Source organism: Microcaecilia unicolor, chromosome 5, assembly GCF_901765095.1.
Source record: "Microcaecilia unicolor chromosome 5, aMicUni1.1, whole genome shotgun sequence".
NCBI lineage: Eukaryota > Metazoa > Chordata > Amphibia > Gymnophiona > Siphonopidae > Microcaecilia > Microcaecilia unicolor.
In genome coordinates this window covers 359,585,688-359,612,352 of record NC_044035.1, presented here as the reverse complement: position 1 = coordinate 359,612,352, position 26,665 = coordinate 359,585,688, and the positions used below count along the sequence as shown (strand labels likewise).

The 26,665-nt window shown below is 46.0% G+C and overlaps 1 protein-coding gene across 1 annotated transcript in view; it reads right to left on the bottom strand.

The window, feature by feature from the left end:
• Positions 1-4,758: 4,758 nt before the first annotated feature.
• Positions 4,759-26,665, bottom strand: part of CDH1 (cadherin 1) — a 104,573-nt gene continuing 82,666 nt past the window's right edge. The window contains exons 10-16 of the mRNA XM_030204643.1: positions 26,377-26,621; positions 24,767-24,909; positions 21,263-21,487; positions 18,132-18,350; positions 15,144-15,274; positions 10,632-10,775; positions 4,759-5,281 (exon numbers count right to left, since the gene is read on the bottom strand). Coding sequence (XP_030060503.1) covers positions 5,075-5,281; positions 10,632-10,775; positions 15,144-15,274; positions 18,132-18,350; positions 21,263-21,487; positions 24,767-24,909; positions 26,377-26,621 — 1,314 coding nt within the window. The 3' untranslated portion in view covers positions 4,759-5,074. The remainder of the gene's footprint in view (positions 5,282-10,631; positions 10,776-15,143; positions 15,275-18,131; positions 18,351-21,262; positions 21,488-24,766; positions 24,910-26,376; positions 26,622-26,665) is intronic.

The following is a 26,665-nucleotide window of genomic DNA, read 5'->3' as shown; positions in this document are numbered from 1 at the left end:
TAATGTATGAAAATAAAACAAAGAAAATAAGATACCTTTTTATTGGAATAACTTAGCAACATCTTTTGATTAGCTTTTGAAGGTAACCTTTCTTCAGAAATGAGCAAATGTTGACAAGTCTCAGAATATATAAATGAAACACAAAAACAATGACAGTCTCACAGGAAGAGGGTGGGGTGGGTTAGGTGAGAGACAGAGAGAGATGGACAAAGGTGACAAAGCATAGTAACATAACATAGTAAATGACGGCAGATAAAGACCTGAACGGTCCCATCCAGTTTGCCCAACAAGATAAACTCATTTTACATGGTATGTGATACTTTATATATCAGAGTTTGATTTGTCCCTGCCTTTCTTAGGGCACAGACCGTAACGTCGAAGCCTCTTAAAATTTACACTCCAGCCCATCTCGATCTTATCTATTCAGTCACAATCAGGGCGTAGACCGTAGAAGTCTGCCCAGCACTCTTCTTGCACTAAATTCTGAAGATTCCGGAATCCCAATTAGTAGCAACAGTTCACGTAGAACCCCAAAGAGTAACATAGTAAATGATGGCAGATAAAGACCTTACGGGTCCATCCAGTCTGCCCAACAAGATAAACCCATTTTACACGGTATGTGATACTTTACACCAGAGTTTGATTTGTCCTTGCCATTCTCAGGGAACAGACCGTAAGAGTCTGCCCAGCACTGTTCTTGTACTAAGTTCTGAAACTAATGTTGAAGCCCCTTAAAATTTACACTCCAGCCCATCCCTGTCTATTCAGTCACGATCAAATTTTAGTTTATAGTGGGATAGAAAACCCAGATCTTTGTTAAGTCCTGTCTGGTGGGTGTCAAAATATTTCATCATTTTGACTTCAACAGTCTTATGTTCCTGGACTGTCTTTAAATTTCCTTTTTGTATTCTCCTCACCATAACATCATAGACCTGCCAACCAGAAAAACAATCAGATCAACACGAACATACTTAAACCTCCACTACCCAAGCTGTAAAGGACTCAAATACAAATCGACTTACACATCCAATTTCTCCTACACAAACACACAAATGTGGAACGCACTACCAAAAGCCGTGAAAACAACGTACGACCACCTCAACTTCTGGAAATCACTAAAGACCTACCTGTTCGAAAAGGCATACCCTATCGACCCAACTTAAGTGCCTGAACCCTGCAACACAACAAAACCATAGCCCTTACTTGAACTACATAACCCTTCTTCTCTACGATTCCCAATGAACCTTATTCGACCATATCATCACTTTATATATGTCTCTCCACCGGAGTTGGCGAACGCCTCTACGGTACCATGTAAGCCACATTGAGCCTGCAAACAGGTGGGAAAATGTGGGATACAAATGCAACAAATAAATAAAATTAAATGTACTTATTAGATCAGATTCAATGTGGCTAACAATTTATTGTAATTAACAGTACAAAAAGTGATGCAGGATGGTATAGATTAAGTAGTAATAACAAAGTAAATGAGGATTAATTGCAATATGTAATATGGAAACGGATGCAAGATGCAAAAAGGTAACCAGGGCCAGTCAAAACCGGAAAGCGGGGTAAGCGCTGCAGGGGGGCGCCTGCCTTCAAGGGGGGCGCTGCGCCGCCATACCGCGCCGCCGTTGGTGCTTTAAATCTTTTAATTTACCTCCGTTCCAGCAGCCGCATCATTTGAAAGCCCTGCCCCATCTCTAGCCTTCCCTCCCTTCGTGAGTTCGTTCCGCAGTCCCGCCTTCTGACGTCATTTCCTCGAGGGCGGAACTGCAGAACGAACTCACGAAGGGAGGGAAGGCTAGAGACGAGGCAAGGCTTTCAAAAGACGCGGCTGCTGGAACGGAGGTAAATTAAAGATTTAAAGCACCAAGGGCGGTGGGGGATGGGGGCGATTCGGGCGAAGGAGAATCGCTGGACAGGGGCAGGGTGGGAGAAGACAGAAAGGAGCTGCTGGGGAGGGGGGGCGGGGGCGCGCGGGCACCAACTCATCGTCTACATGGGGGCGCTAGAGACCCTAGGACCGGCCCTGAAGGTAACAATCGATAGTCATCCATCACTGATGCAGTGTTCTGGTTTTGTAAAGTGCTGTCCCACAGAGATGATATCCTGGCTGACATTTTGTCATGTTTAATATTATGTCTATGGAAATTAATTATTGTCTTTAGTATCTAGCTTTCCCTCTTCAATAAAACAGCCTTCTTCACAACTTCTGCAAAAGGGGATCCTACACATGCTTGAGGACAAGGCACATGTAGGATCCCCTTTTGCTGAATGTTTAGTAATTGGGGGATCCTGTGAAACGTGTTGGCACTGTTTGCAGCTTGGTATATTGCAGGGACATGTGCCATTTTCTAGAAAGAGAATGACATGTCCCTGTAATATACCAATACACCTCTGTGGGGCAACACGTCACAAAACCAGAACACTGCATCAATAATATTATGGTGAGAAAACTGAAAGGAAATTTTAAGACGATCCAAGAATATAAGACCTTTGAAATCAAAAGTTTATCCACTCCTACCCTAGCTGAGATAATATTTAACCATCTGTCTAACCTCATGTGCAACTTTCTTCAAATTAATCACCTTACTTTCTAACTCTTCTTACTCTCTTATCTATACGTTCCATCTTTGCTTTCCCCTTCACTATCTATTAAAATGTTCTATTACGTATTGTGTTGATATTGTAACTATTTGAATAATTTTACTGCTGTAATTGTCTATTGCTCATGTTTGATCTATTCTTACTGTACACTGCCTTGAGTGAATTCCTTCAAAAAGGCGGTGAATAAATCCTAATCTATCTATATAATTCACAACCCCAACGTTCTAAATGAAGCCACCACCGGAAGTTGAAGCGTCGAGATCAGCTTTCCCCATCAGTGTGTGCCCCGCCCTCGCATCACTACGTGATGACAACAAGGGCGGAGAACTGACACTGGACGAAACAGAGCACCAGCACCAATGAAGACATAACCGCTCACACTGCAGCACCGACAACATGAACAGCGCTGACAGAAGAAATCCATTTGGATGGCCATGCTCCTGCTCTCCGTATGTGAGTCACCTCCCCCCCCCCCCCCCAAAAACAAGCTAGCGCCCGTTTCATTGCTCTGAGAAACGGGCCTTCTTTACTAGTAAATAAATAAAATGATAAAATATTTTGACGCCCTCCAGCCAGAACTTAGAAAACAGAGATCTTTACCACACTACAAACCATAAAATTATACTGTGTTGTCACCCTCTTATCACCCATCCAGCTGAACTTACCCACCCCACCCCCTTCCTGTGAAGACTGTCATTGCAATGCTTTTACATAGACTGATATTTGTCAACATTTGCTCATTTCTGATTTGAAGGGGGGGGGGGGGGCTACCTTCGAAAGCTAATCAAATAATGTATTAAGTTAGTCCAATAAAAAAGGAATCTTATTTTCTTTTTTGTTTTGACCTTTATTTCTATATATTACCTATTAAAACTTTAATGAAGAGGTGAGTTCCAAAACCTAAGTACATTTTTTTTCAAAACTGAGTTTATACTGGAAACAGGTTGCCTTTATAGATAGCTATTGCATGTGTGACATTTGCAGTAAAGGGCATTTATTTGTAAGATTTGTTTTTCACCGAATATCAAATACATGTGGCTAAGGCTAGAATCCTTGAAAATAAAAACTTGAATTTATCCAGAAAACAGCCATTTGTACTTAACAGGTTTGAGCCCTCCGCTTGAATTTAAATCTCTAAAAACAAAAACAGGCACTTCGTTGAGGCTTTCCCTCCAATACAATACAACAGAGGATCAAGTTTTTGGTTCTGTCTTTTGCATAAGTGTTTTCTGGTGGCTTTCAGCACAAAGCCCCACTCTTTGGTACTATGGGCTACTCCCAGCAGCCAACACCTCCTCTCACCCATCCAGTAACCAAAGTTTACTCTGTGCATTTCCTGGAGCCCCTGGGAGCTACAGTCAGACTGCTTCACTCGCTCTACTCAGTTGACCTGTGCCATTTCTTAAACCATGGCACAGATCACACAAGCTAACTGGTGACTACTTCCCTGAGGCCCAAAGAACTGCAGCTATACGATCTTCTGAAAGGACTGAGCAGGTACGATTCATTCCCTCTCCCTGCAGAGAGAACAGGTCATGGATGTCACTCGCTGAAGTAAGTAGGCTTTCAGTACTGGACATCAGAGGTCTGGCCAGCTGGGTCACAGGGAAGATATCTCCTCTGCTTCTTGCATTATTAAATCTATGGCTGTAGTATTTTAGGCACAAAGATACTGTATTTGAGTGTAGAGAAAAGGCTTCTCCATAGCAAACTCTCATAAAACATTCTCTTTGGTAAAGCTCCTCTAGATGAATAATAACCATCCCAGTCTAATGGTAAACCCTGCTTGCAAGCAGCACCCCACTACCATCCCCTGGAAAGGACGGAGGACAAAGCTCCAGAGCCAGAATCTGAACTGTAAAGAGTTCAGTTCTCTGAAAGCCACACGGAGCTGTTTGTGGTCCTGGAATCTCTCTCTGAATTTGCAAAGGAGATAGCTTGAAATCTTATTCAAATTGGTCATCAGAACTTTTAGGGGCATCTTTGCCTTAAGCCTTACTTTTTATAACAGAGCTTAAGAAGTGTTTACACAATACAAAAGTCACACTTTAGGCAGCTGAAACAAAAGGCTGTGTTTCATGGGTTTCCTACCCATGATTTTTTTAACCCTTTACCACCCAGTGGTTCATGGCTCTAACTCGCATGATCTGTTTTCACTGAGCAATGCCAATAACAAATGCAATCCAGAAATCTTCAAGCAAAGTTATTGCTGGAATTCAGACTAGTTAAGTTCACAGTGAATAAAACAAACAAAAAAAAAATACCCAGAAGTGTTACACATTCAACAAATCCATCATGGGAAGAGCCAGAACTGAAGAACATTCCACCATCTTCCCAAACCAAGGCCTATAGAAAAACATCAATTGAGTTTTTTTACAAAGTAAAGATCGATGCAAACCAAGCATTACACTGCAAGTGGAACAGTCCATTTGTTAGAGATTTTTAGAGTGATGGTAGCAGTGCATTAATCCTCCTCCCCTCCATACATGTCTGCCAGTTTCTTGAAGCGGGGGCCCCAGTTATTCATACAGTCGTAGTCCTGGTCTCCATCGGAGCTGGAGGAATTCAGAGAGCTGAGAGATGTGGCTTCAGAGCCACTCCCTTCGTAGTCAAACACCAGCAGAGAGTCATACGGTGGGGCTGTGGGGTCATTGTCTGCTGCCTTGAGGTTCTGGAGGAGGGGGGTGGGCAGAAGAAGAGAGTTAATTGGATCAGGCCACTTAGGGTTACAAAAGTTCAGATTTCAAACAAACTTCTATACATAAGACATGCCCTGTTCAATGAACAGTAGATTATCCTTAAGCAGCCTTCTAATAACATGTGATTGAGCGAAGGGAAGGGAAAGTATGACTGGGTCTTTCAAGCTCAACAAAAGGAGATTATGATACGGCTATAAAACTTAATGCATTGATCAAATTCATTAAGTTATAGCAGTGCCAGGAGGCCTCACGGAAGAAAGAGACCCACCTTCAAGGTCTCCTACATCATCTCAGATGACCTATGTACCTTGTTTCCCCCAAAATAAGACACTGTCTTATATTAATTTTTACCCCCAAAAATGCGCTCTTATTTTCAGGGGCTTTCTTATTTTTCAGGGAAACATCGGGGTTGGATTGGGGTTGGCCCGCCCGCCCTCCGTCGCTCCCGGAACTAACCTTAAACGCCTCCTTTCACTTTCGCAGCAAGCAGCAGCAGGGCAAGCCACTCCTTCCTTCCGTGTCCCGCCCTCACCTGATGTAACGTCCGCGAGGGGCACGGAAGGAAGGAGAGGTCTGCCCTGCTGCTGCTTGCTGCGAAGGTGAAAGGAAGCGTTTAAGGTTAGTTCCGGGAGCAACGGAGGGGGGGTGGAGGGGAGGCCCGGTGACCTCGGGTGGGAGGGCGGCCTTGTCCGGCTCTCGGCGGCCCTGCTTTCAAACAAAAATTTGCTAGGTCTTACTTTCGGGGGAGGCCTTATATTTACCAATTCAGGAAAACCTCTACTAGGTCTTATTTTCGGGGGATGTCTTACTTTCGGGGAAACAGGGTATATACTCTGGAGGCCATAATTTGAACTTATGCACAGAATCATGATTTGGGCTGGAGTGAGCAGATTTATTTAATTTATTTGTTGCATTTGTATCCCACATTTTCCCACCTATTTGCAGGCTCAATGTGGCTTACAATTTTCCGCCATGACTTATGCCATTTCAGAATACAGATACAATTGGTAATACATATAGAACATGGATGATATAATGAACAGATCTCCTGAAGCCTAAAGGGTAGGAAATGGACAGTCAGTGGAAGTCATTCTCTCTCACAAAAATATAGAAGGAAACTCTATGCTTTTAATGCAGATTCTGATAAGGGTTCCGTGAGGGGGGGGGGGGGGGGGGGTGCAGGACATGACACCACTCAACTGCAGAGAGAAAAAGAAGCAAGCAGCTTGAGGCAGTCAGAAGCCAAACTATTTACATAAGTATTGCCACACTGAGACAGACCAAAGGTCCATCAAGCCTGGTATCCTGTTTCCAACAGTGGCCAATCCAGGTCACAAATACCCAACATTGCATGTAGAACCCCAAAGAATAGCAAGATTCTAGAATTCTAAAGAACAACAAGATTCCATGCAGAATTCTAAAGTGTAGCAACATTCCATTTGGAACCCCAAAGAGTAGAAAGATTCCATTCAGAATCCCAAGCACATAAGTGTTGCCACACTGGGACAGAGCAAAGGTCCATCAAGCCCAGCATCCTGTTTCCAACTGTGGCCAATCCAGGTCACAAATACCCAATAGTAGCAACATTGCATGTAGAACCCCAAATAGCAGCAAGATTCTAGAATTCTAAAGAACAACAAGATTCCATGCAGAATTCTAAAGTGTAGCAACATTCCATTTGGAACCCCAAAGAGTAGAAAGATTCCATTCAGAATCCCAAGCACATAAGTGTTGCCACACTGGGACAGAGCAAAGGTCCATCAAGCCCAGCATCCTGTTTCCAACAGTGGCCAATCCAGGTCACAGATACCCGGCAAGATCCCAAAAATGTACAAAACATTTTATACTGCTTATCCCAGGAATAGTGGATTTTCCCCGTTCATTTAATAACGGTAGTTGTGTTATCCTTTAGAACAACAGTTTACATGTTATTTTCCCCTGAAAACTTGACTCCACAATAGAACCATGTGCTAAAGGATTGCACAGTTAACGTAGAAAGCACAGGGGCGCTTTTGACAATTACGCCAGACAACTTGCTGCTCACAGTGATGTGAGAAATCCACTGTCAAGGGGGGAAACATTTTACTCATGACATAGCAAACCACTGCTCTGTTTTGTCGGCACACACTTTGACACCATGGTAATTAGTTTACTGCATCTGGAGTAAAATCTCAGTGCACTGTTCTAACCTACAACTTATTTCATTGACCCCTCAAAAAAAACCCAAAGGTAGGAGGAACTGTTGCAGAGAGCTGTCCATAAGGACTGAAGGAAGTTTGGAGCGTGGTCGAAGTAATCCAGGACCCAGCAATGCTGGACAGCTAAGACCCCAGTATCAGGGCTGTACTGTAGATCTGAATGGGAGTCTATAAATGGCGAATGCAAGTACAGGTTACGTCTTTCTGTGGCGGGAAAGAGGATCTGAGAAATTCAAACTATATATTCTGAGGATGGGAGTGGTACATGGAAGCAGGTGAGTTCACATCACCCCCAGAAAAACAAGACCACAGTGGACAAAGCAACAAGATAAATGAAACAAACCAGCAACAAAGTAGATGAGAAAACTATGCAAAGCGCTATATGGAAGGTAAGAAAGCCAATAAAATACAGCTGCAAAGCAACGAGCACAAAAGTTCTAGATCTACAAGCTCTATGCTTGTATTATAAAGACACTAGTAAAAAAGGCCCATTTCTGACACAAATGAAACGGGCGCTAGCAAGGTTTTCCTCGGCTCCCCTGCAGCCTCCCATGTCCAGCGACCCTCCTCTCCCCCTGCAGCCACCCATGTCCAGCGACCCTCCTCTCTCCCCTGCCCCCCCTCCAGCCACCCGTCCAGTGACCCTCCTCTCCCCCTGCACCCACTGCAGCCACCCATATCCAGTGAACCTCCTCTCTCCCCTGCCCCCCTCGTCCAGCGACCCTCCTCTCCCCCTGCAGCCACCCATGTCCAGCAACCCTCCTCCCTCCCCTGCCCCCCTCCTGCCACCCATGTCCAGCAACCCTCCTCTCTCCCCTGCCCCCCCTCCAGCCACCCATGTCCAGCGACCCTCCTCTCTCCCCTGCCCCCCTCCAGCCACCCATGTCCAGTGACCCTCCTCTCTCCCCTGCCCCCCCTCCAGCCACCCATGTCCAGCGACCCTCCTCTAGACATGGATCAGCTGTGAGGCATGTTTTTTTCCCCCCCCGGGTTCTGAAGTTGACATCATAATGGCTATGGTGATGTCAGCCTGATCTACGGAGCCTAGCAGACCAACTCGGAATGAGCCATGGTCCCAGGCAAGTCAGAATGTTGGAGGTAAGAATTATTATATAGGAATAGGATGGCTCAAGAAGTCCCATGAATGGGACATGGTCATATCGGGCTATAATACCTTTAGGAGGGACAGAGTTGGCTGAAAAGGTGAGCAGTAGTTCTATATGTGAAAACTAGCAGGGAAAGGAGGGAGAAGATGGAACTTCCTTTCACACAGGTGTCTACAGATCTCCAACTCAGAGAAATTGGGCTGAGATCATAAAAGAAAAATCCATAATCTATTATTAAGATGTACTTGGGGAAAATCCGCTGCTTATTTCTGGGATAAGCAGCATAAAATCTGTTTTACTCTTCTGGGGATCTTGCCAGGTACTTAGGACCTGGATTCAGCCCTGTTGGAAACAGGATACTGGGTTTGATGGTCCTTCGGTCGGTGCAAAGTATGGCAATGCTTATGCTCATATGTAAATGGATATCTAAATATTGGGAATGAAAGGGGGGCTACTGTGTGAGAAGATTTCAACCACCAGATGTCAACTATCCTACCTGCACAATTTGAAAGTGGTAAAGAGATTGAGGATGCTTTTCAAGATACTCCGCTCAGTAAAATGATGATAGAACCTCTGAGGGAAAGGGTGACATTGGATCTAGGACTGACGAATGGAGAAAGTGCGTCTAAGGTCTAGGTACTAACCATTTGGGCAGCAGTGGTCATCACATGATATGGTTTAGCAGCAGTGTGTTTTTTCTAGGCCACCCTTCGGGGGTGGGGTGATCACTGAAGGATCCACCCCATAATAGCCAGGCACCCTGCAACCAGTCACAGAATCTACGACAAGGCAGAATTGGTGTGTAGAGCCTGAGCTCTATCATGGGGTCCTTGGGTCAATTTTAGCAGACAGTGGAAAAGGTGCCGGTACTCAGTACCCCCAAGTACCCCCTCAAAAAAAAAGCCATGTTTAGCAGTCACACAAAACAAAAACTCTTGGATTTCAAACATGCTCATTTTGATAAAATGGAGAAATACCTGGAGCTATAAAAATGAAAACATGCAACTGCTGCCATACTATGAAGAAAGACTAAGGAGGCTAGGGCTTTTCAGCTTGGAGAAGAGACGGCTGAGGGGAGACATGATAGAGGTATATAAAACAATGAGTGGAGTGGAACAGGTGGATGTTCACGCTTTCCAAAAATACTAGGACTAGGGGGCATGCGATAAAACTACAGTGTAGTAAATTTAAAACAAATCGGAGAAACTTTTTCTTCACCCAACGCGTAATTAAACTCTGGAATTCATTGCTAGAGAACGCGGTGAAGGCGGTTAGCTTGTTCAGAAGAATCTGCAGCCAAGAGGAGAACTCGAACGCCCCATGGGAAAACAAAAGTATAAGTGAGAGTGGGATGTTTGACCACGGAAATACAAATCCTGGAGACAAGAATCTTAAAAAGCTTGTTTATTGATGAAAAGACTCGACACAACTGTTGAGTTTCGGCCGTCAGGCCTGCATCAGGAGTCTTGCTCAATAACGTGTTGTTTATTGAGTCTCAGACGCCGGAAGAACAGCTGATATGTGCAGTAGGTAGCACGTGTTGTGATGATCTGCTGTACGGGTCTTTAAAAAGACCTTTGGTGATGAACTTGCTCGTAGACAAATCAAGTGTCGTAAAAAGCACTTTTCAGAGAATGAAAAGTGTTATGATCAAAGAAAGGGCGAACAGCATGCAACTGTCACAAAACCAGAAAACCTGTTTTACATAATGAAGAAATCTGAGGCTCAAAATATCTAGAGCCGGTTCTGGTTACCAAAGTGATAGGAAAGTGGTGCAGAAGGGCAGAGTTAAGCGACCTGAGAGCCAACAGGCAACAATGAGGCGATGGTCAAATAACCATTGGGCAGTAGTCTCTAAACGGTGCGAGTCAATCAAATGGGGTCAACTTTAAAGAGCAGCAGAATATCGTCATCTCAGCCCTGGAGTAAGCTACCATCGGGATTACACTGGATGACAGACTGCACAGGAAGAATGAATGCACAGTACAACTACTTCATGGGTTAAAGTCTCTTCCTACCTCATCAATGAAGTTGCCGATCTCATCCGGATTGGCTGGGCGAGGACGATACTGTGGAGCAGCCATGAGGGTGGGGACAACATCATTCCGGGTAACTTCAGGCCGCATATCCAGGCCTCTGTGCAGCTGACTGAGGTCATAGTCCTGAAAGGCAGAAGTGAAACAACTTTACCATGTTTTAAAAAGCCGACACTCTTCCCATTTATCTTAGTTATTAGCCAAAGTCTGGAGTAAACACTTCAGCCAGTTTTGGACACACATTTAACCAGAATGCATTCTAGGATATGTCTAACGAATATGCATGAGAGATCTGCATACAATGAATGAGTGAGATCTGAATACACTGTCTTCATGTTCATTATGGAAATCCTGAAAAATCCAACAAGCAGGGTGTGTCCCCAGAACAGGGTCGATAACCACTGTTCTAGTCCATCCTCTGCCTAGCAGTGCATCAGGGTCCTGATTACTGGGGTAGTTTCAAAGGGTTTGTTTGAAGCAGTCTCCTTAGAATCCAAATTATAAAGAGAAGAAAGGTCCCACTTAACTTTCTTTCTGAGAAGTTCTGAGAGGACGTTTCTCTGGGTAATTGACATTATTTTGCTCTGTGCTTGCTAACTTAATGATTGGGTTTAATCTTTTTACCCTTTTCCTCAGTTTTAAAGCTTGAATTTTCTGCCAAAGCATTGACAGATGGCCCTGCTGTGCTTTTTCCGAGTCTTGGCTCAGTCCTCATTCCCACCCTTCGCTCAACTGTTTATGTATAGTCAATTATTCTAATTAGGACAAGAGGAGAGTTTTTATTAGAGTTTTAATTACATTAATTAGTTTCCGGGAAGCAAACACTAAATAAATTACACATTATACCAAACAATCTTAAGGCTCTTTATATTTATCTAATATCCTTAGTACCTTAAGAAGTTTTAATTAAACAGCTCTACAACTGTATAATACTAAGATGAAGACAGCTGTCCAGTAGCGAGAGGGGTGCTATCCAGTCTTTTTCATTGAGTGTCACCCAGGTGGTGAGTTGTCATATGTGTGTGCTTGATGCAAAGAGCTCCTAGCTCTCAGAGAACGAGTCCATTCTCTTGAAGCTAGAGTAGCGGAGGAGCAGAGGGAGGCAGAGGAGACCTACAGGGACGTTATGGAGAAGTCCCACTTTCAGTCTGGTACTACTACTACTACTACTTAGCATTTCTATAGCGCTGCCAGGGTTACGCAGCGCTGTACAAGTAGCCCCTGTGCTGCCTTGGAGGAGGGAGGTCTTCTAAAAGGACAGCATCACCCTGGTGAAAATGGAAGTAATCATGTAGCCAGGACCCATCCACCAGGGGATGCAATATCCTCTTGCACTAAGGATGTATCTTCAGGAGCTTCTGCCCAGGAGGGAACGGTTAGGATGGCTGTTGTAGCTGGTGATTCAGTTATATTTCAATAATGTTTATTGGAGAAATCACAAAAGAACATTTTCATGCAGACTTGTCTGCTTATTTAGCTAACATTATGGATGGTACCTTAAGCGGTTAAACACATTGCATATCTCACAACCGAAAGAATCTCATGTTCTTTCAACCCTCCGGATTGTATCTCCAGTAACTTTTTACATTTTCATCCCCTTCCCTCCCCCATCCCCTCCCCCTCTCTGTCCCTGTCGCAATCTTTGACCACAGTCCTCATACTTCTCTTGCATTATAGCAGTGTCTCTTTCACATGTTCATTATTTGTCCCCTGGCATGGGGTGTGGTGATTCAGTTATTAGGCATGTAGACAGCTGGGTGGCTGGTGGATGCGAGGATCGCCTGGTCACTTGCCTGCCTGGTGCAAAGGACGCGTCACCTAGATAGGATTTTTGGTAGTGCTGGGGAGGAGCCGGCTGTCTTGATACATGTGGGTACCAATGACATAGGTAAAATGTGGGAAGGAGGTTCTGGAAGCCAAATTTAGGCTCTTAGGTAGAAACCTCAAATCCAGAACCTCTAGGGTTAGCCCTTTCAGAAGCGCTCCTCCCCATTCCACGCGCAAGGCCCAAGAGACAGACAGAGTTCCAGAGTCTCAATACATGGATGAGGGTTTTAGATTTGTAAGGAACTGGGCAACATTTTGGGAAAGGGGGAGCCTGTTCCGGAACGATGGGCTCCACCTTAACCAAAGTGGGGCCATTTTGAATCGGCGCCAAGATCAGCAACAGGATGCAGGGCAGTGCTCCGGGCAGCAAAGAGGGGGCTCTTTCCTGCCCCGAAGAGGTCACTAGACCACCAGGGCAGTAGAGTAAAGGAAAGGAAGGGGGGTGACGGGGAGGGGAATATGTGACAGCGGGCGGTGCATGTGTCCTCTTTTTGGGGGGACCAAATATGGTAACCCTACTTCTTGGAGAAATCCTGAAAGGCCTACGGCCTACAACCTGCCCTTTTGATCCCTGCCCAGCAAAGATAGTACAATGAGCGAGCGTAGGCCTCATTGAAGGGGCCACTAAAATTGGCAACACCTCTCTTGTGGAAGGGCAGCTGCCAACAACACTAAAAAGATATATGGTACGACCCCTACTGAAAAAGAGCTCATTTGACCAGGACAAGCTTGAAAACTACCAACCAATCTCTAACATTCCTTTCCTGGCAAAACTTATAGAACGGACAATCTGCAGTCAACTCAACGACTGGTTAATTGAAAGTAACTGGCTAGACCCATGTCGATCTGGCTTCAGACCTAGGTACGGAACAGAGATAGTTCTTGTGTCCTTTCTTGATGATCTGCACAGAAATCATGACAAAGGATCTGCCTGAACAGTAGTGTGGCTGGATTTCTCGCCAACTTTCCGACACCGTGGATCATAATATCATGCTTACAAGACTGGCAGAGAAACAGGTATCAGTGGCAAAGTATTTACTTGGTTCAAATCTTATTTGTCAGATAGACAAATCGGTTCAGCAACAGCCCATCATTACTTTGGGCACTGGACTGTGGGTGCCACAGGAATCCATACTGTTTCCCGTTTAATTTAATATCTACCTCAAACTCTTGCTGAGCTGCGTTGGTCAATGGACACAAAATTCTACAACTATGCTGATGATGTGCAACTTCTCATACCCACTGAACCAGATCTACCCACAGCTCTGAACAAACTGTCTGCCTGCCTAACCGCAACTCAGAAATGGGCAAACAACAACAAACTTTGCTTGAACCCAAGCAAAACAGAGATTCTTTGGGCACCTAATACAAGTATGAATTCCCCCTAAAATCACAAGTCAGGAGTCTTGGGAAACTGCTAGACTCATCACTCACTCTGATCCCACAAATTCAAACAACCTTTTCTCTATCACCTGAGGTAGCTACAAAATCTCTCTCCATATATTGAAAAGATGAGTCTGACCACAGTGGTCCATGCCATGATAACATCACGACTAGACTACTGTAATGCTCTGTACACTGGCCAAACCAAAAAGAGTTTGTATCAGCTCCAACTAATTCAGATTATGCAGTAGGACTGAAAGAAGGCTGCAAGTGGAGTGGCCACATCACACCCTTCCTGCGAAAGCTACCAGTATCTTAGGGGGCTAAATTTTGATTTTCAAGGTCCTCAAACAAAATGAGCCAGAGTATTTAAAAAATAAGTTAACCCTTTACACACCTTTAACACCTCTAAGGTCCCCTCATCAAAGGAAATTGTACTTGTAATACCTGCCAGTGAGCATTCTCAGGAGTAGCCCCCATGCTCTGGAATTTACTCCCAGCGGGGCTACATGTAACTGGAGACTACCTCTACTTCAGGAAGCAGGTACAAAGCCTGGCTCTTCTCCCAAGCCTTTAATACATAGGGTGACTGACTAATACATTCATTCTGCACCTGGACTAGCTTGCTACACAGACTGTAACTTAGATCAGTTCCTTATCTCTTGCTTAACTATACAAAGAACTTGCCTTGAGTTTAGCCACCCAAATATTTATCCCAACTGACTCTGTACCACCCATCTTGTCCCCATCTATATATCTGCATTTGGCCCTTCAGCTGTATGGTAAGTTGTACTGTAGAAAATCTTTAGCATCATGTCTATGTTAGTTGAATGTTCTAATGCTTATTAGGTGTATTAGTATTATCCTACATTGTATCACATCTTTGGTATTTGAATTCCACTGCTGTTAAATGTGTATATTTTTGATACTGTTTCATGGTAGTTCTATTATTAGGTTTTCAAGTTTACCTCATTTATTGCATTTACGTTTATTCTTGGTTATTTTACCATTGTTATGCTGTTAACAAAATTGTTAGTTTTATGTTAAATTGTAGCTGCTGTATACTGCCTTGGGTGAATCTCTTCATAAAGGTGTTTAATAAACCCCCAATAAATAAAATAAAAACAAGAGCCCCTTGTAGACTTCACATAGGGCAGCACCCCCTCCCCCAACTTCCTTCCCATGTCTACTTAACCAGCAGTGTTACTGTGGCTGTTGACTGCAAATCCCACCTCCCTGACCACTTTCTGGAGAGTTGTCACATACAAAAGAGCAATTGCTCACCTGGTCTTCTTCTCCGCCTCCTTCCTCATCATAGTAATAAACATTGTCTCGTGTCTCATCCTCAGGGGGCAGCAAAGGCTCCTTCACCACCTTCTTTCTCCTGATGAACAGCAGAAGCAGCAGGACGAGAACTGAAAGTCAAAAAGCCCCTCTGTTAGTCAGGCCTTTCTACCCTGCTCAGCTCTTTATTTGCTGTGCCCCAACCTGGCAAGATGGGATGTAAGTTTCCGAACAATTTCACTTCCGCCCACAGAGGCCAGACTCCTGCCTGGGGGTCTCGTATCTCTTCTGACCATTGTAAAAAGCCTTTATAAGTAGGGTTACCATATGGCTCCAGAAAAAGGAGGACGGATTGAGCCAGCCGGGTTTTACTTCCATTGCTTTCAGTGGAAAGCAATGGAAGTAAAACCCGGCTGGCTCAATCCGTCCTCCTTTTTCTGGAGCCATATGGTAACCCTGTTTATAAGCATTCCCTCAGACTTTACATACATGTTACATATCCAGTTCATTTCTGTCATGGTATGAAAAATATCCCCCACCTGTAGGCATTACCCCATGAAAGCAATGCTCTAGCCCCAATCGTAGTTCGGTCCTAATCTATTAATATCCTATTGAAAAAATACATATTCCATTCAGTCCTAACTGAACTGTGCTATCCTTCACCATTTAAGTTTAAGATTTATCAATAAATCAATCAAAAACAAGATTTAAAAGAAATCTATAAACATTAAAAACAGAGCAAACACAATATAAAGCATTTTCAATTTACAAGCAAATCTAAAATAAATAAAACATAGAAAGAAAATAAAATTATACCTTAATACATTTTTTGATTAGTTTTCAAAGGTAATCCTTCTTCAGATCAGAAATAATAAGCAAAATGTTGAAAAATATTTGAATATACAAGTGAAACACAGAAGCACTGAAATGACAGTCTCACAGGAAGAGAGTGGGTGAGAGACAGGGAGAGATGGATGGTAGATAAGAGGGTGACAAAGCAGTAGAATTTTATGGTTTATAGTGGGATAGAAAGCCCAGATCTTTGTTAAGTCCTGTCTGGTGGGTGTCAAAATATTTAATCATTCTGACTTCAAAGGTCTTACGTTCCTGTATTGTTTTAAAGGTCCCTTTCAGGATTCTTACCATGAAATCACTGGTACAGTGTTCTGGTTTTGTGAAGTGCTGCCCCACAGAGGTGACATCCTGGTTGGCACTGGCATTTTTCATATGATTTCTATGTAAATTAAATCTCTTCTTTAGAATCTGACTGGTTTCTCCAATGTAGCAGCCTTCGTCACACTTTTTACACTGAACGATATATACCTCATTGGAAGATGAGCATGTGAAGGATTCCCTTACACTGAATATGTGAATGACTGTGGGATCCTGTGAAATGTGTTGGCACAGTTTAAACCTAGATATATTGCTAGGATATATGTACCACACTTTTCTTTTGAGCTTCTTCCTGTGAAACTGTCATTGCAACATTTTTGTGTTTCACTTATATATTCTGACTAGCCGTTGAGCCCGTGAAAACGGGCTACTTTTGGAATGGGGGGGGGGGTTCCGAGCCCCCCCCACCCCCGGAGTCGCTGCCGCCGGCCTTCCACCCGGCCTGAGCTGCACTGTAAACTTATATCAGCACGCAGCAGCAGGCACATCAGCAAAGCTGCCGTCGGGGTGGGCTTCCTTCTCTGCCTGTGTCCCGCCCTCGTGCGACTTAACATCGGAGAGGGCGGGACAAAGGCAGAGAAGGAAGCCCGACGGCAGCTTTGCTGATGTGCCTGCTGCTGCGTGCTGATGTAAGTTTACAGTGCTCGGGCCAGATGGAGGGGCGGCGGCGACTCCGGGGGAGGGGGAGGGGGAGCGGTTCCGACGTCTGCAGCATGCCGGTAGAGACTTCCCTCTCTGTCCCGCCCCCATCATCACGTATTGAAGCGGGGGCGGGGCAGAGAGGGAAGTCTCTACTGCGCATTTGCGAGTGAGTACAGTCACTCGCTGTTTATATGTTTGATATTTGTCAATATTTGCTTATTTCTGATCTGAAGAAGAGGGGTTACCTTCGAAAGCTAATCAAAAAATGTATCATCTTATTTTATTTATTTATTTATTCATTCTTGTATCCCACAATTCTCCAAAAACAAGTTTCAGTTCAATGCGGCTAATTTCTTCTCTCTGTTTCGTCTCTGTTCCTACTTATTACCTTTAAAAGTGGACTAACATGGCTACCACATCAAATCTAAAAATGAGACCATCTTTGGATAATTCTTATGCTGATCTTCTCTAGGACCAGAACTGCTCTCTTCTATTCAATCCTCAAATATCTGAAGTCTCTGTTGTCACTTACAGGAAGCAGAAGCTATTTACTGGAGCTGTCTGATGGATGGAATCAGGGCCGCCGAGAGACTGAACCCCCCCCTTCCCCCCACACACACAATCGTCGCTGCAATTGATATACCTTGTTGGCTGGCGGGGATCCCGAGGCTCCACCGGCAGAAGACGTCTTCCTCCAGCGCTGCTCTTCTGCCGACTGCCTGCCCCTGCAGCTGCTTTTTCTCTCAGGGCATGCTCAGTTTCAAAACTGAGCATGCGCACCTGAGAGGAAGAGCGGAAGAGCAGCGCTGGAGGAAGACCTGCAGTGTCTGCTCCTCCGGGTTCTCCCCAGCCTCAGTGCCAGAGTTCGTTCTCTCCTGCTCCTGTCGGGACACGATCACTTGGGTCCTGTCAGGAGCAGAAGAGAGACAGAGACCCCAGCGCCGGGCCCACCTTGGAGGCCGGGGAATTTCTCCCCTCCCCCTGCCCTCTCAGCAGGATGGAATCATCTCTGAATTTCTAACAAAATATGGGGCATATGGTCATGGAAATACTCTTTATAGCAAATTTTGCAAAAGACAAGTCAGTCAATGATGAGTAGAGCTTTCTAGAGCACAGACCTCAGCTCTCAGGACCTTCCCCACACATTGATTGCGAGTAGAAGGGGGTACTCACTCAGCAGTGCCAGGATGCCTCCCAGAATTCCCAGAATAGCAGGAACGCCCAAGCCCCCAGCGATGAAAGCCTTCTCCTCACAGCTTACGTCATTTCCGGTACAGTCGCACACTTTGGCTTGGACAGTGGTCATCTGGATTTTGTCCTGGTTGTCTGTCAATGCGATGAACACCTGGTGGCTCCCTACTTTGAGTTCTCTTGTCGGCATCAACTCTAGTGCTATAGCGAAATGGAACATCAATGTTAAAAACATGGGAAAGTAAGTCCCAAATACCATCCTCTCACCATACAGCATTTGCTAATCGTGTGGTGGTCACTGTTACACATATGCTTTAAAAAAAAATGGGCAATTGATATTTTCCTTAGTATCCCAACAAATATTGTCATTTAAGAACCTTGATGGATCAGAAAAGGCCATAAAAATGAATCGTTGATAGAGGATGTAAGAGCTGCAATTTTCAGGTGATTAAAACCGGCATCAAAGTGAACACACTGCAAACACACCTGTGCTTTTACCTATGGAAACCACATGTGGACATAGGAGCTCACTTTTCAAAATGATTGGGGGGGGGGGGGGGTGTGCTAAATCCAACGGAAGTTACCCTCCCTGGACACAGTCAAGGACTTTGCTCAAGCACCCACAGCACCGGCTCCTATGTGTGGGGGTTACCCAGGGCTTTTTTTTTTTGTGCGAGTCCTGCACCCTTCCTCTCACTCCCCTACTTACTGTTTTTTTATGGACTCGGCAGTGTGAATGGTGCAGCGACTGAAAGAGGTTGGCAGCGTCGGAGCTTCCCTCTGTGAGTCCCGCCTACTTTGTTTCAATTTCCTGTTTCTGCATAGGTGGGACCCGCAGAGGGAAGCTCCGACGCTGCCAGCCGCTCTCAATCGCTGCCTGCACCGTTCGCGCTACTGAGTTCGACGCTGGCAGCCTTTCTATCGCTTCGCTGGCAGGCAGTGGAGGAGGAGGACGGGCTGGGAGAAGGAAGGCAGGGCAGGTGAGAGAGGAGAAGCGCTGGACATGGATGAGGGAGAGGAGAAGCGCTGGACATGGATGAGGCAAGGAAAGGAAAAAAAGAAGATGCACATGGATGGAGGTGAGGGAAAGGGGAGGAAAACTGCACGTGGATGGAGAAAATAAGGCAAAAGCTGGATCCATGTTATACCTCCTCCAGTCAATTCCACGGAGGAGGACCCAGCTTTTACTTATGGATGTAGGGCAAGAAATGAAGACGAAAGGAGGAAAGTAAAGAAATAAATGGAAAGGAAGCCCTGGAAATGGAGTTAAGGGAACAGAGAGCAGCAGAATCAGAGACTGGGACCAATATGGATAGAAAAACAAAGTCACCAGACAACAAAGGTAGAAAAAAATCATTTTCATTTTAGTGTTTGGAATATGTCCAATTTGAGAATTTACATCTGCTGTCTTATTTTGCACTGGGTATACTGGAGCTGTAATAACTTACAGAAATTATTTATAATGAAAAAAAATCATGTTATTTTTTTCTCCTATACTAGTATAATATTTTCAATGATGTCTGTTTATATGCGCCATGGCTGGTATAAGGGGTGTGGCTATCATAGGGGTGGAGCCATATGTGGTGACCCTGCCCATGAGTACAGGCACCTTTTTTTTTTTTACAAAAAAAAAAAAGCACTGGGGTTACCTCAACACACACAGGCTCATCTGCACTGCATAACAGCCCAGGGAGGCGCAGGGTGAATGGACCTGTGTCAATATCTATTCCTATCATTTGTGATGGACTCCTATCAAACATATAAATGACAAGTGACCGACTCGCCCGCAAATGCGCAGTAGAGACTTCCCTCTCTGTCCCGCCCTCGCGTCAAGACGTGATGACGTCAGAGGGCGGGACAGAGAGGGAAACGGACGCTGCCGCTGGAGCCAGGAGACGAAGCAACATCGCCGGTGCACCAACCTCCATCCCCCTCCATCCCTGATGTCGTTGTCGCTGCCACCACTCCCCTTCTGTATCGGGCCCCCTGCACTGACATGACAGCGCCTCTCACCTCTGTGTGAAAGTGCTACAGGCAGGCAGCAGAGCAGATCGTTCTGCTGCTGCCTGCAGCGCTTTCACACGGAGGTGACAGGTGCTCTCTCATGTCACTGCAGGGGGCCCGGCACGGAGGGGGGAGGGAGCGGCGGCGAAGAGGGTAGCTGGACATGGGGAGAGAGCAGGGCAGAGAGGAGGGTTGCTGGACATGGGGGGAGGGCAGGGCAGAGAGCAGGGGGGGGAGGCCAAGTGAAAGAGGAGAGATGCTGGATATGGGGGGAGAGCAGGGGAGAGAGAAGGGTCGGTGGACAGGGTGAGGCCAGGGGAGACAGGAGGGCTGCTGGACATGGGGGGAGGGCTGCCGGACATGGATCAAGGAGGGGAGGGCAGGGGAGAAAGTAGGTTTGCTGGACATGGATGGATGGAGGTGAGAATTATTACATTACACAAATCTCGCCCGTTTTAACGGGCTTAACGGCTAGTAATTAAATGTACCAATAGATGCGGGTCTTAACCCACACAGCACTCTGTAGGTTTACCATCCTTATTCAGCAATATATCCTGGAAGAATAGGGTGTATCAATCTGCTCAGAAACGTACTAAATCAAGACTTTAAAAGGTCCAGCACAGCGGGCTTCTGTCGTGCTTTGTGTAGCTCCCGAGGACCCCAAACGTGAGTCACACTGACAAAGGAACGAACAGCTAAACAAGATCTGGTAATGTGCACAATTTTAGCACATTTAGGTACATAAGGGACAGATACGGAAGTCCAGATGTGACAAAGCTGCTCCTTCCCTCAAAGGGGAAGAGGGCAACAAAACCCAATGTCTACTAAAACCCAACATGACAACCATGTCTACCTTCAATGAGCGAATGAAGGAACCTAAAAAATATATAAATAGATGCACCTTGTTGCTCCCTCCCACTTCACATCTTTCGGGAGGGGGGACACAGGCTAAAGATGACTAGGGCTGGGGATAAAAGTGGACAAGCTCATGATGCAAAAGACGTTAAAACATGCTGAAAACCCAGTTCAAAGTTTACTGCACAGAAATCAATCTACGTGCCCTTCACCATAACAAGAGAATGCTGCCCCACCCCCATCCGGTTACTTACAGTCCCCAGACACCACTGCCGTCCAGTTAACTTCTGACCCGTACTTCAGCTCTACCCGAAATGGTGACGTGTTTGGTGGTAGATCTTTGTCCACAATGAGTAATCTTTGAGGTTTGGGATCCCGGCTACAGATCTGAAAACTCCGAGGGTCTGGCTCAGGCCCATTGTCATTCACATCGACAAGATGCAGCTCAAGAGTCCCTGATCCTGTAGCAGGTGGTGAACCTATTGCAGATAAGCAATAAAAAAAACAGCCATTAAATACTGAAGACCCCGGTAGGCCTATAGCAACTAGAAAGAACAGATATTGTGCAACATTTACCAGTTTATTACAGGACATTACCATTGTCTTGGAAGGCCTTGAAAGAATGCACTGGTACATATTAAAAATGAAGGGGGTCAGAGCAATGGCTGGGGGTGGTGGAAGAGGGGGGATCTCTAGGCTATACAAAGCACTCTTGTTACAATCACAACCCATTCTATGCTACACATTCAGATGGGAAAAAATATTGGGGGTTTCTTATGAATATTCACAGTGGGAACGAGTGTTTGTATCTCTGCTTAAAGGGTCAGTTTCTTATGCTCTGATAGAAAATGACTATAAAATATTATATTGTTGGCATTATACACCACAGAGATTAGCTAAAATGTTTAAAGGGGTATTGGCTCTCTGTTGGCGTCAATGTGAAATGATAGGAGATATGGTTCACATCTGGTGGACCTGTCCTCATGCTCAGCAGTATTGGGAGAGGGTTGTGAAATTGATTGCCAGTGTAACGAAAATAGATCTTCCCATGAAAATGGAACATTGCCTTCTACATATGCGGCCCCAGGGTACTAAAAAATATGCATTTCAACTGGCCACGCAAATACTGGTGGCCAGCAAATTGGTGCTGGCGGCGGCTTGGAAGCAACAAACTTTGCCGGGACTACGAGTGATCCTACGAAAACTGGACTATATCCAGCTGATGTCTAAGCTAACAGCAATGCGACAAGGTCGCCTAATAGTGTATCATCATGTTTGGGATCCATATACTGAGTGGTTGGCGCAGCCCGACCCTACCTTGCCAGTTGTTTAGGGGGGAGGGTGGGGGGAAGGGGAAGGGGGACATACAAAGGGGTTAAAGAGTAGCAACAAACAAAGAGTTTTGATATTTGCAGTTGGAAGTATTTGTATTGTGTGTTTGCTTTCATTGTTGTATGCTATGTTAATACTCAATAAATATAAATAAACCTAAAAAAAAAAATGAAGGGGGTCAGTATTCAGCGTGGTTTAAATGAGCAGGAGAGACCAGTATTCACCAGCATCGTCCAGTTAAGTGCTGCCGAATATTGGCTCTCATGGCCCCGACACTGCCCAGTTACTGTCATGGCAGTCTGTGGGTGGAGTCAAGGAGCCACAGAACAAAGAAAAACGAAGGCAGATAAAGATCACATGGCCTATGCAGTCTACCCATCCATTCTGTCTACTCTTCCCATCACTCCCTTACAGATTGTCCCAAGCTCTCTTTTATTGAGTGGTATTATTATGCTGCTCAACTGCAGATGATTATGGATTGGGAGAGGGGGAAAATAAAGCCAGCTAGCCAGGTGGAGCTGTCGTATACCCTCATAGGCCATTGAGTTCCTATTTGTGGACTACTGAGGGCATGGGAGTGATTTTAGCTGGGATACAAAATCCGTTCGTGAGACATCTGGTTGTATTGTGGGGAGAAGTGCAGAGGAAATGGGGACAGACGGATAGGGTATCTACACTTGCGCCCTTGCGATGGGAACCAAAATTTGGGGCGGGGAAAGAAAACGCTATATTTGTGCAGTGGGAACAGGTGGGTATATTAAGTTTCCGAGCTGTGCTGCGGGGGGGGGGGGGGGGGGGGGGTGGGGGGGTAGAGTGCAGAGTTTTGAGACGCTGCGCTCCAGGTATGGCCTGCCTGGGGGGGGGGGGGGGGGATATGTTTTCTTATTTGCAGATACAACATGTTGTGGGGTCATTAGGCTGGAGGGGGGAGAACCCTCAAGAGATGGAAAGTCTGGAAAACATGTGGCTTTTATTGAGGAGGGTGCCCAGACCTATACCACTTAGCTTTCAGGGGGCTTGGGAAGCAGATTTAAATTGCAGTTTTTCCGATCAGGCATGGGAAGCTATTTGTGGGGAGGTTCAGAAAGCTTCGGTGTGTGTTTTGGTGCAGGAAAATGCGTATAAAGTTTTTCTAGATGGTATTACACACCGGGTACTTTGGGTCTATGCTGGAGGGGTAACTCTCAATTGGGATCATTTTTACATATATGGTGGACGTGCCCCAGGTTGGTGCCCTTTTGGCAGGCTGTTACGAAGGCGTTGGTGAGCCTCTTGGGCTTGCATAATGCGAGGGATTCTTGGGAAGAGCGTAAATGGCTGCGCTGGAGGTTGGCAGCAGCTTTGGAAGAGGGAAGACTCCCCGACATTGGGCGATTGGAAGTGCAAATTGGGTCACTTAATACAAATGGAGCGCGTAACGCCATACTGCACGGAGGGGGTACTACGGCAAAGGCGGATGGGCTCGTTTACAACAGCGATTGACATGCATTTGGGATGGTGGAGTAGGAGGTGGGTGGGTGTGAGGGGGAGAGAGAGCGTGTCCCAAAGAATCAGGGGGCATTTTCAAGTTGAGCAGTGGCTGGATGTGGTTGGTGGGTAGGGAGAGGTGATGGTGTATATTATGGGCGTATGGTCTGTCTGGGGAGCGGGTACTGTTTATGGGACTATTTTGATAACATAGTTGATAAGATAGTTCAAGATATTATCGTCCAGCAAAGGATGGCCCCTGTGTGGGCAAATGTGAGCAGGATGTGCTCTTTGCAAAAATGACTGTTACAGAATTATTACAATAAAAAATTTAAACTGGAAAAAAAAAAAAAAAGAGTATATGATTGTTGACCACTGTTGACTCTCATTGGAGTGGGGGTTGGGGGGGGGGCTGTCTTTTAGTATCAGGCACAAGTCCTTGAACCCTATTCCAAGTACTAGAGAGCTCAGTCCCACAAACCTAAACTCCAGAAAGCTGAAGGTGTACCGTGTCTGCTTCCTTTGTGTAATCCTAGGGCCCACCCTTAAGCGATGTAGAATACAAAATAAGGTTTTACAATATTCTAAAAGTGGCCAACATCATCAAACATGAAATCCGTGAAATCATTTCTAGAGAACATCAAACATTCTATCCACCTTATTTGGAGTTAAAATCGCCAAGTACCAGAGTGCAAGTTTGAGGTACTTTGCATGGCAAACTCATAAAACTCCCCCTCCCCCCAAGATAGAGAAAAGCCTTAGAGTGAGGCCAAGGGGGCTTATCAGCGTCTGACTTTGCCTTGCCTTCTCCCACTTTGCAAGCTTTGGGCAGGCCATTCAGTCTGGCTCTGCTTTATGAGTAATCCTAAAAGATCCTGAAAGCCAGAAAGTGGGTGACGAGAGCGGCAAGTTGTATCTTGGGTTTTTGCCTTCCTCTAGGGGGTTCTGCAGGTCTGTACCGTTATCCACGGCCAGGATTATGGCCCTGTACGTGCTGTTCATCACAAAGTGCGATTCCCGATCCAGGTTGCCTTTTCCAGTTATCAGTCCGGTTTCCGAATTAATGTTCAGCCATCCCGCAGGGTCATTTCCAATAAGATACCTGAACAGAACAGAAATATGGACAGGATGAAATCCAATTCATCTGGGTACCCAAAACCATAGGGGGCAGGCCTTGGAAGCCTGGGCCCCCAAGGTCTGCTGGTTTGGCTGGTGGTGGTCCCCAAAGCTTTCCTGTGGCAATATCCATCACCGTGCTTCCTGCCCTGCTTCCCCCTCCCTCACCCGAATGCTCGGTTTTAATGAAATTGAAAACGGTAACGGAATTCAAACATGCGTGGGATAAGCATAAAGGAATCCTGTGCCGAAGGAATGGATCCTCAGGAGCTTAGTCAAGATTGGGAGGCGGGGCTGGTGGTTGGGAGGCGGGGATAGTGCTGGGCAGACTTATACGGTCTGTGCCAGAGCCGGTGGTGGGCAGCGGGACTGGTGGTTGGGAGGCGGGGATAGTGCTGGACAGACTTGTACGGTCTGTGCCAGAGCCGGTGGTTGGGAGGCAGGGCTGGTGGTTGGGAGGCGAGGATAGTGCTGGACAGACTTGTACGGTCTGTGCCAGAGCCGGTGGTTGGGAGGCGAGGATAGTGCTGGACAGACTTGTACGGTCTGTGCCAGAGCCGGTGGTTGGGAGGCAGGGCTGGTGGTTGGGAGGTGAGGATAGTGCTGGGCAGACTTATACGGTCTGTGCCCTGAAGAGCACAGGTACAAATCAAAGTAGGGTATACACAAAAAGCAGCAAATATGAGTTATCTTGTTGGGCGGACTGGATGGACCGTGCAGGTCTTTTTCTGCCGTCATCTACAATGTTACTATGTGCGAGTTATCGCCACAGAAAGGCTTCTGCCGACGGGGCTCGGGGACCCCCACCAGCCCAGGTATGTGGGGTTGCGGAGAGCAGCAGGGAGGTGGTGTAAAATGTGCCCCTCCCCTCACTTTGAGCTCATCCTCTCCTCTCCCCACAAATCAAGGTCTGGCTACACCTCTACCCGAAACTGCACCACAAGTGATAAAACCCCTTTTTAGGAGTGGCTGTGGTTTAGTCTTTGTTCCTCCATGAACCAATTTCAAGAAAAACAAAAAAAAATAGAAAGCCAGACAGACAGGAGAGGGGCCAGAGCCCAAGGTGGGGGGGGGGGGGGGGGGGGAGGGGGCACGTTTTGGCCCGCCTCCCTGCTGCTGCCCTTCCGTCACCTCTGCCCCCATACCGCCGCGCCCCCCTTTCCACCACTGGAAAGGTACTTTGGCTAAAGCATTTGTCCCGTGCTGCTCTTACATTGCCTGGTACCCTATCCTGCTTTCAGTACCGCGCATGCTCGTTTTAATGAAACTGAGCATGAACAAGCTGAAAAACGGGACAGGGCACCAGCAATGTAAGAGCAGCGCGGGACAAACGCCAGCCAAACTGGGGGCCCAGGCCCCCATGGTCCCCCGTAGCTACGCCACTGGGTCAGAACCTGCTGTCATGTGCTCACCACCCCTTTCTGTTTAGAGGAGAAACGCTGAAGCTACTTACATGATGATCTGATTCTGCAGCTTGTCCGGATCCTGAGCTGTGTAAGAGGCGACTTCCTGTCCCTGAGGCAAATCCTCCGAGACAGACACCATTTTGACTGGTGGCACAAAGACCGGAGCCTCGTTGACATCTTGAACATTGACGGTGACGGTGGCCGTGGAGCTGGTCCGTTCCACAGAAAATGGAATTTTGTTCTGCGCGCTAATGAGGAGAACGTACTGCTTTTTGGTTTCAAAATCCAAACCCTATGAAAAAAAAACATCAAATGAGTCCCACGTTCTGCAGAGAG